The sequence below is a fragment of the Neophocaena asiaeorientalis genome, unplaced genomic scaffold, assembly GCF_003031525.2.
Source record: "Neophocaena asiaeorientalis asiaeorientalis breed wild unplaced genomic scaffold, Neophocaena_asiaeorientalis_V1.1 scaffold180, whole genome shotgun sequence".
Lineage (NCBI taxonomy): Eukaryota > Metazoa > Chordata > Mammalia > Artiodactyla > Phocoenidae > Neophocaena > Neophocaena asiaeorientalis.
Window position 1 is genome coordinate 3,550,722 of NW_020173697.1, and position 11,063 is coordinate 3,561,784.

At 40.7% G+C, this 11,063-nt stretch overlaps 1 protein-coding gene across 1 annotated transcript; it reads left to right on the plus strand.

The window, feature by feature from the left end:
• Positions 1-4,843: 4,843 nt before the first annotated feature.
• On the plus strand, positions 4,844-9,964 carry LOC112403185 (inactive polypeptide N-acetylgalactosaminyltransferase-like protein 5; the record flags this gene model as incomplete). Its single annotated transcript, XM_024750538.1, is given in 2 exon segments — positions 4,844-5,666; positions 9,717-9,964. Coding segments are annotated over 2 exon segments (1,071 nt in total), but the record flags the coding sequence as incomplete, so codon positions are not given.
• Between the last annotated feature and the right edge of the window lie 1,099 nt (positions 9,965-11,063).

The window sequence follows — 11,063 nt, forward strand, 5'->3', positions numbered from 1 at the left end:
AACATTTATATGCATTTTAATTTCTTCATAGAGTAGCCAGATAACAATGTGACTAATGTTTAAAATGTTTGAAGAAAAATTGACTTAGAATGTTCTGAAACCAATTTTATCTGAAATGAACGTGGACATATCCTCAAAATTCCAGGTATCTGTGTCCTAAAAGTAAATTGGTAAGTGTATGACTGAAGAACAAAAGTTCTCTGTACCAATTCTAGAGAATGGAATATATATATATATAATATATATATAGTGTATCTATATATATACTATATATATATAGTATATATATAGATACACTATATATATATAATATATATATATATATATATAGGGTTTTTTTCTTAGTAGATACTTTCACCTAGGTAGGTGTCTCCTAGACACTGACCATGTTCCAAGCCAATTTTATTCTCTCTCCCCCTAAAGTCTACAATCACACCTGCTTCTTCAGCGTAATATCCATCCTTCCAGGGAACAATGTATCATCTTCGATTACCCCATCCTTCCCTCTTACCTACATCCAATAAATCATCAAAACACACAGACTTCACCTTCTAAACAGTTTTAAACTTATGCTTTCCCTTTTGTACGAGTGATTTCTCCCCCACCCACTCCCTCACATTTTGCCCAGCTAATTTCAAAAACATGCCAAGTGTTTCCCTTGCCTGTGATTTCTTCCTCCTTTGATCCATAATCCGTACGTTTATGACAGTTCACTTTCCAAAATGCAATGCTGACCCATTTGTACCTTTTCTTTAGCCTCTTCCTGACCTCTTTGTGTTCACAGGATGGAACCAAGCTCCTTAGTGGAGACCATGTCATGAGCGCCCTGTGACACGACCCTGGCTTTTGCCTCCAGATACATTTCATTCACTCACCGCTTGATGCTTTGTATCTAGGCAACATCATACGATGCTAATATCACCTTGTTCACACGAATAACACACTTCCTTCATCTTGGAATGCTGCTTTTCCTTAATTGGCTGTTGAATTGATATGCACCATTTACAATCCAACTTGAATAATAAAAATACACAAAGATGGCTATAAAAGTTGCCTCTCCTGATTCTCTTCACCTAAACAGGCCCATTTTACCCCACCCAAATTGAGTGATTCACCTCTCCAGTTTATACATGCTTCTATTATTTCATTTAACTACATATGTTTTAAAATATTTACCTATCTATTTTCCTTAAAAAAAAATAAACTCTGTGTAAAAGGAAACACCTCCTCCATTCTGGCAGCTTTCAGCGGGTTCCACATGCTGGCAACCATCTCCTGGGTTCTCTTCTGAGCATAATTTGAAAGTCCCCCTTCTGACTTCCAGGCTTGGCTTGTCCAGCACCCTGTCATTCAGTGGGGTCTACCTTTAGACCATTGGAAACAATAAGTTTAAGGGGTAAGACAATGCCCTCGATCATGTAACAGTTGATAAAAACAGAAGTATTAAGAAAATTAGAGGAGGACCTTCAAGATGGCGGAAGAGTAAGACGCAGAGATCACCTTCTTTCCCACAAATACACCAGAAATACATCTACACGTGGAACAACTCCTACAGAACACCTACCGAAGGCTGGCAGAAGACCTCAGACCTCTCAAAAGGCAAGAAACTCCCCACGTACCTGGGGAGGGCAAAAGAAGAAACATAGGTAAAAGAATAGGGATGGGATCTCCCCCTCTGGGAGGGAGCTGTGAAGGAGGAAAAGCTTCCACACTCTAGGAAGACCCTTCACTGGCAGAGACGGGGGTGACAGGGGGGAGGCTTCGGAGCCGTGGAGGAGAGCACAGCAACAGGGGTGTGGAGGGCAAAGCAGAGAGATTCCCGCACAGAGGATCGGTGCCGACCAGCACTCACTAGCCTGAGAGGCTTGTCTGCTCCCCCGGCCAGGGCGGGCAGGGCTGGGAGCTGAGGCTCGGGCTTCGGAGGTCAGACCCCAGGGAGAGGACTGGGGTTGGCTGCGTGAACACAGCCTGAAGGGGGCTAGTGTGCCACAGCTAGCTGGGAAGGAGTCTGGGAAAAAGTCTGGACCTGTCTAAGAGGCAAGAGACCATTGTTTCGGGGTGCATGAGGAGAGGGGATTCACGGCACCACCTATACAAGCTCCAGAGATGGGCGCGAGCTGCGGCTATCAATGTGGACACCAGAGATGGGCATGAGACGCTAAGACTGCTGTGCAGCCACTAGGAATCCCGTGTGCGAGCTCAGGTCACTCTCCACACCTCCTCTCCCAGGAGCCTGTGCAGCCCGCCACTGCCAGGGTCCCGGGATCCAGGGACAACAACGGAAATGACAAACCATAGCCAGACTCATCAAGAAAAAAAGGGAGAACTCTAATCAACAGAATTAGAAATGAAAAAGGAGAAGTAACAACTGACACTGAAGAAATACAAAGGATCATGAGAGATTACTACAAGCAACTCTATGCCAGTAAAATGGACAGCCTGGAAGAAATGGACAACTTCTTTGAAAAGCACAACCTTCCAAGACTGAACCAGGAAGAAATAGAAAATATAAACAGACTGATCACAAGCACTGAAATTGAAACTGTGATTAAAAATCTCCCAACAAACAAAAGCCCAGGACCAGATGGCTTCACAGGTGAATTCTATCAAACATTTAGAAAAGAGTTTACAACTATCCTTCTCAAACTCTTCCAAAATATAGCAGAGGGAGGAACACTCCCAAGCTCATTCTATGAGGCCACCATCACCCTGATACCAAAACCAGACAAAGATGTCACAAAGAAGGAAAACTACAGGTGGATATCACTGATGAACAGAGATGCAAAAATCCTCAACAAAATATTAGCAAGAGGAATTCAGCAGCCCACTGAAAGGATCATACACCATGATGAAGTGGGGTTTATCCCAGGAATGCAAGGACTCTTCAGTATACACAAATCAATCAACGTGATAAACCATATTAACAAATTAAAGGAGAAAAACCATATGATCCTCTCAATAGATGCAGAAAAACCTTTCAACAAAATTCAACACCCATTTACGGTAAAAATCCTCCAGAAAGTAGGCATAGAGGGAACTTAATAAAGGCCATATATGACAAATCCACAGCCAACATCGTTCTCAATGGTGAAAGATTGAAACCATTTCCTCTAAGATCATTGAGGTTTTAATTCATATTGCCCTTATTACTCAAGAAATCTCTTGCATTCCTATACACTAATGATGAAAAAACTGAAAGTGAAATTAAGGAAACACTCTCATTTACCATTGGAAAAAAAGAATAAAATACCTAGGAATAAACCTACCTAAGGGGACAAAAGACCTGTATGCAGAAAACTATAAGACACTGATGAAGGAAATTAAAGATGATACAAACGGATGGAGAGATATACTATGTTCTTGGATTGGAAGAATTAACATTGTGAAAATGACTATACTACCCTGAACAATCTACAGATTCAGTGCAATCCCTATCAAACTACCAATGGCATTTTTCACAGAACAAGAACAAAATTTTCACAATTTTTATGGAAACACAGAAGACCCCGAATAGCCAAAGCAATCCTGAGAACGAAAAACAGAGCTGGAGGAAGCGGGTTCCCTTACTTCAGACTATACTACAAAGCTACAGTAATCAAGACAGTATGGTACTGGCACAAAAACAGAAATATAGAGCAATGGAACAGGATAAAAAGCCCAGAGATAGGCCCACACACATATGGTCACGTTATTTTTGATAAAGGAGGCAAGAATATATAATGGAGAAAAGACAGCCTGTTCAATAAGTGGTGCTGGGAAAACGGGACAGCTACATGTAAAAGAATGAAATTAGAACACTCCCTAACACCATACCCGAAAATAAACTCAAAATGTATTAAAGACCTAATTGTAAGGCCAGAGACTATAAAACTCATAGAGGAAAACATAGGCCGAACACTCTCTGACATAAATCACAGCAAGATCCTTTTTGATCCACCTCCTAGAGAAATGGAAATAAAAACAGAAAAAAAACAAATGGGACCTAATGAAACTGAAAAGCTTTTGCACAGCAAAGGAAACCATAAACAAGACGAAAAGATGACTCTCGGAATGGGAGAAAATATTTGCAAATGAAGCAAGAGACAAAGGATTAATCTCCAAAATTTACAAGCATCTCATGCAGCTGAATATCAAAAAAACAAACAACTCAATCCAAAAATGGGCAGAAGACCTAGATAGACATTTCTCCAGAGAAGCTATACAAATTGCCATCAAACACATGGAAGAATGCTCAACATCACTCATCATTAGAGAAATGCAAATCAAAACTCCAATGCGATATCACCTTACACCAGTCAGAATGGCCATCATCCAAAAATCTACAAACAATAAATGCTGGAGAGGGTGTGGAGAAAAGGGAACACTCTTGCACTGCTGGTGGGAATGTGAATTGGTACAGCCACTATGGAGAACAGTATGGAGGTTCCTTAAAAAACTAAAAATAAAACTTCCATACGACCCAGCAATCCCAGTACTGGGCATATACCCAGAGAAAACCAGAATTCAAAAATAGTTATGTACCAGAATATTCACGGCAGCTCTATTTACAATAGCCAGGACATGGAAGCAACCTAACTGTCCATCGACAGATGAATGGATAAAAAAGATGTGGCACATATATACAATGGAATATTACTCAGCCATAAAAAAACCAAAATTGAGTTATTTGTAGTGAGGTGGATGGACCTATAGTCTGTCATACAGAGTGCCGTAAGTCAGAAAGAGAAAAAGAAGTACCGTATGCTAACACATAATAGCTGATTCATTTTGTTATACAGCAGAAACTAACACACCATTGTAAAGCAATTATACTCCAATAAAGATGTTTGAAAAAAAACAAAAAAAGCAGTACCCTTCCAACCTACCTAGTGCCAGGATTGTCATTAGCAAGAGGAATGAAGCATTTAATGTCTTGTTTCGGACAGTGTCCAGTGTCATGACTCTCACTCCACAGCATATCCTTGAAGAAATTATTTTGGTAGATGACATGAGGGAATTTGATGATTTGAAAAAGAAACTAGACTACCACGTGGAAAATTTTCGGGGAAAGATTAAATGAATAAGAAACAAAAAGAGAGAGGGACTGATTCGAGCGAGGCTGACTGGAGCATCGCGTGCTTCAGGGGACGTTCCGATGCTCCTGGATAGCCACTGCAAGGTGACGAAAGTATGGCTGGAGCCCGTGCTGAATGCCATTGCTAAGGACCCCCAAATGGGGGTGTGTCCTCTGATAGATGCCAGTGATTACGGGACCCTGGAATACCAGTCCTCTCCCGTTGTCAGGGGAGCTTTCCACTGGTAACCGCAATTTAAACGGGATCGTGATTTCTCTTATGAGATGGAGGGACCAGAAGGACCCACTAGACCTATGTGGTCACCTGCAATGACTGGAGGGAGTTGTGCTATAAATAGGCATTATTTTAATGCAATCGGAAAGTACAAGGGCATAAATCTCTGGGGAGGAGAAAATTTGGAACTTTCACTAAGGACCTGGATGTATGGAGGCCAACTCTTTATACTCCCCTGCTCTCGAGTAGGACATATTGATAAGCAATACTTTGCAAACCACACTGGAATTGTAAAAGCCTTGGTACAGAACAATCTCAGACTGGTGCATGTTTGGCTAGATGAATACAAGGTGAAGGATACGTCCCTGGTTTGGATAGGTGAGTGAGAGTGCAGAGAGGGACTGGCTTCTAAAGAAGCCTTCTGCTGCCTTCCGGATACCAATTTTTGTACTTTTCCTTAAATTAGGGCAACCTTCAGCTGTTCACCCACCCATTTTCAGACCCTATTCTCAATTTGTTCATTCTAAGCTGCTACACTTGAACCTTACTCTTTTTTTAATCTCTAGGGAAACTCAAGTTTCTCAGAAGTAAATCAACCAACACAAGAAGTCTTTTTTTCCCCCCCTAGATCTATCTTCCTCCCACAAAGATTGCCCGTCTGTGGCAAACACCTCTCTCTGCCCCCATTCCCATGGGCAAATTTTTGGATTCTCTTCCTCCACTACCGGGCTTCCAAGTGACGTGACTGCAGCTGTTCTGGGGACCACACAAGATCCTCTGCTACCTTTTTTCTCTAACAGTCAAAGATTTTTACATCAAAGCCAGGCCCCTTCATTTGTGCATCTCCCCATGGTTTAAGCCCCTTGCCAGGACCTTTAGAATGCACATAGAGAGAACATATAGATGCAGCCTCATTTTAATTTGAAATTTCAAACAAATAGGGACAGTAACAACAAGACCTCATTTCACATACATGGGTAGAAATATGGAAGAATCTCTCTGTGATATTATATGTCCTGGTCTTGATCTAATATTTCTTTATTATTTTAAATTATAAAAGTAATAATACTGAATTTCTTGAGTAATCAGGGCAATATGAATTAAAACCTCAATGAGATACTTCTACATAGCCACCTAGATTGGCAAAACATTTTCAAAGTCTGATAGGACCACGTGTTGGCAAGCACAGGAAGTCTCAGACACTGTGGGTGGGAGTGTTAATTGTTACAAACTCACTTTGGAAAACTGTTTGGCAATATCAAGTAATAAAAAGACATGAATATCCCATGAAAAAAATAAATAAATAAAATTACAACCTCTTTTAATGAGGCCCAAACTCTCAACTGTTACAACTTACTTCAGCTAAAATCTGTACTATTTTTAAAAATTTAAGGGCCCTATTCTATCTTCTAGCATGAAACATTTTCCAGCTTTAAAATCCCTTTTTGCACTCAGGTTTAAAGTGACTTCTGAGTTCCAATCTCTTGCCACTTAACGAGGGCTGAAATCTCCAGGCATATCTACTGAAACTTAATCAAGATTTTGCAGAACTAAAGACTGCGTTAATAAAGTTTATTTCCTAGTCCAATGGCACAGTTTACTATGTACGGTCAAAATTATGCAAGTTTATCTCATATGCTTTCCTTTACCTGTCTCAAGAAGTGAAGTTTCAAATATTACTATCCCACACACCAGTAATCCTAGAGATTGACACTGCTGATCCTGCAGACAAGTGTTTCATCCTAAACCTACTATGTGATAGTCATTGAGCTTTGGGGAGATACAAAGAAACCAGAATTGACACTTGCCCTCAAGCAGGTAGATGCAGGCGTCTAGGCAAGACAAGTCATGGAACAGAAGGTAGAAAGAGGTATGACTTAAAAGCAGTAGCAATAAAGTATGATAGCATACAATTAACTCAAAAAAATAGTGCAAACACACACACACACACACACACACACACACACACACACACTTCTTCCTCCTTGGCAAAGCCTTGTTCACATAATCATATTTTACATGGATGAATGTCCAAGGGATGGGACCCATCTCCAACTTCAGGTGGTAATATGCTGTTCAATGGTGTTATTTTCCTTACAAGAGTTTGATTAGGTATGCACATTGGACTCCATTCTGGCTAGAAACTTGAGAAGCTTCAATTTCTATTTTCCAAATAAATGCACATAATTTTCTGGGTATTGTTTAGTCTCTATATGATGCTTGGAGATTCTATAGTCTTCTTGAAATCTGAGGAGATAACATCCCCACACTGGGCTTTTCCAAGTGGAAACATGAAAAGAATCTAGATCCTTCAAGATGCTGAGCTTCTGAACGGCCAACCCTGGAACCATCCTGACTCTATACTTCATATAAAGAGTTAGATAATAGATTTACTGTTTGAGCAACTTCAAACTGGGCTTCTGTTTCTCATAGCCAAGAATATCTTAACTGATACAAAAGTTACTGTTACTCAGAGAAATAATGTCAAGTGTCCAAATGGCTTCATAATTGCAGTAATATTCAAACTGAGTTAGATGTAGATATTATTAGATAAGAAGGGGGTAGAAAAGAGAGATATCTCTTTTTCAAACGGCATATAAATTGTGGCCAATGACTGATACAGATATGGATATATTCAAGCAAAAATACAGGAGTAACACTCTTGATTAATTATAGGATTTACATATATACATATACACATATATATACATACATACAGAGACAAAGCGACAGAGAGGTATACAGAGAGGGGGAGAGAGAGAGAGAGAGAGAGAGAGAGAGTGGGAGAGAGAGAAAACAAAGGTGAGAAAACAAAGGTACAAATATGGAAAACTTTCACAGATTTACAGAGAAGTCACCCCATGTACATATTCAACTTCTAGAAAGATGGTGTCATATTTTGACTTCATTTGTTTACGGGGATCTTTTTACTTTCACTCTATCAAATTTGTCACTAAGTATGGCCAACATCCTGTATCAAGAGCCCGAGTCAAAGTGATGACATTTGGAATTACACCATGATACTAATTTCTGTGATATTACCCTTGTATCTAATATCTATCTTTAAATGTGGTTAACTTTTAATATTCTTTAATAGATTTAATGGCAGCAATATTTGTCCCCCTCTTCAACAAGGAAATTCAACTTTGACCTCAGTTGGGTCTGCTGAAAGTGTTTTATATCACTGCCTGAGATCAAAAGAGCCATCTCAAATATTGCATCCTTTCAAGATTAGATGCTCAGATCAAGTTCTCAGTTTACCTGCACTGACTTGATTCTTGGCATTGGTCTTGACCTCATCTTCCCCTCTGCCTCTCTCCTCATGGCTGTTGCCTTCTGAAATAGATTTTCATTCTGAACGTACTTTTCACGTCATTTCACATCTTACCTGGAAAGAGGCTGAAATACATTTGGCGCTCTTTCAAATAAGAAAAAGAGGAATAAAGCCAATTTGTTACTTTTAAATCTTTTAAAAATTCTATTAAAGGCTTTCTATCAAATAGCGTTGTTTACTCACATGTCAAATCTTCCTGAAGTTTTAAGAGGCAATACTTTAAAGTACTCTTAAAATATTAAAATACACTCTCTATCTCACTTAAATGAACAAGAAAAGGCAGAATGATTCCATTATGCTGCAGAATTTGTGTACTTTACCAGTTTATAAGAAAACTGCTCCAACCTAAGACGTTCCCCTGTCCCCCCCAAAATATAACATAGAGCAGAATCACAAAAGGCAGTGATGAAATCAGAAAACAGAACTTAGCAACCCTAACTCTTGAGTCAACACTGTTTCACCAAAACAACAAAATCTCAAGAGAATTTAAGAAAGCAGCAGCAAAAATCTCCAACTGAGTATATAAAATCACCAACCATGTTCGCTGTGAAAAATAACTAGTACCCAGGAGGCCTCTGACTTTTTGTTTCAGAATTATGTCTTGTTTCTATACACTCATTTTCAATTTTCTAGGGAAAGATCCATAGCTTTTACTAAAACCTCGATGAATCTGTGGCCTTTAAAAGATTCAGAACTATTCCTAACTGTCCCTGAAAGAATATCAATTTGAACTTCAACTCCTCAAGTTGAAGGGGGAGGTTTGCCTGATCTTCAAAAAAGACATGCAAGTGTAGGGCAGAAGTGGTGCTCTGTTTCATTCTGTCACTGGCGTAGGTTCAATTGCAGCGTGAGAAGGCGCTTCAAACACCTGTCCACGGACTAGCCCACGCCGGCTACCGTCTGCTTCCCCGCACTCCCCAAAACTCAGAGGTCTTTTCTCTGGGGGGGGGCTCATCTTCATTGAAAATATCAAAGATTATTTTTATATGCTGATGGACCCCAAAGCAATATTTGGAGTTCTGATGTCTCTCTCAAACTGCAGGGTCCCAGGATTAAACGGCTTTTCCTTTCAGACTGTCCTCACTCAACTTCAGGTTCTCAGAAAGACGGCTTTGCCTACGGTCCTTCTGCAGCTACTCAGAGGTGCCAGCTGACCGCTGCCCAGGTGATGGCTCCCATCACTCGGGCCTCCCCACACGCCTGCCGCAGAGGTTTCCAGACAGCATGTGTGAGGACAGTGCTGGGCAATTACTCGAACAGGGGCTATTCTCTGAGTCACTCTAGGAGTTACTCTGGGAGCTGGTTTAACGACCAAGCTGGACGCCTTCTCATCCCAACATGACAATTCCAGGGTGAACTGTATTTTAGCAAAAGGTGAGGGGCACGCAGTGAGTTCAAGCCGGTGGTGACTAAATCCAGTTAGGAGGGTCACTGTCTGACTAGGTCTCCTCTAAGCTCTTAATAGCTGAGATCAGAGGAAATTTTCACTGAAACGAACCCGCAGCCGCAGTATCAAAACAAAGCAAGTTTTCTTTGTTAACAGAAACGGTGAACAGTTTCGATATGTTTGAATGTAATATGTAATAGAAAATGAACTGCCAATCCCTCCACACCACGCTAAGTAATTTGAAAGATCCAGAGGAAATGGCATAGAGGACAGAGGCCAGATAGCTAGTGAAATAGAGGGACACCAGGGGAGAAAAAACAGTGAATAAGGTTTTTTAAAAAGGAGGGTCGACTGGTTCTAACATTATTTACAGGTCAATGGAGAAGAGGACTGAGGCGTGACCCCTAGATGTAATAAGTCTGTAAATCGCCGCTTACTTGAACAACATAAATTTGCATGGAGTGGTCTGATGGGAGAATTGGAGGCTAGCAGATCACTAGTGACAGCTAGGACAGTCAACTCCTTGGAAGTGTTTTGTTATAAAAGCGAGAGGAGAAATAGGTCGGTAACATCAAGAATACTTTTTTAAATGGAAAAAGTAAGAGCACGCTTGACTACTGATTCACTGGAGAAGGAAGATTAGACGCACCAGGAAACCTGAGTAGGTGACAGGGGACAGGATCTAGTACACGAGTGATGGCATCACAGACAGTTCATCCGTATCCGGACGGAGCCCCCAGCGTGCGCGAGAACAGGTGAGGATACACCTGTAAATACGAGCAATGGCTCGTGGAAATGCTCTACTGATTGCTTCTGTGTTCTCGGTGAAATAAGGTACAAGGCCATCAGCTGAAACCGAGGATGTGGCAGAGGTTCAGAAGTTTGAAAGCAGACCAAATATGGGAGAGTTCTCTGTTTAATGAGACTGGCTAGGCAACCAAGGCAATCCATGCAGAGCTTTGAAGGCCACCGCGAGGCACTGCATTTCATTTAGACTGCAATGAGACACCGTACTTACAATCAACCTTTCCTTAAATGGATCTGCTTATAGTCT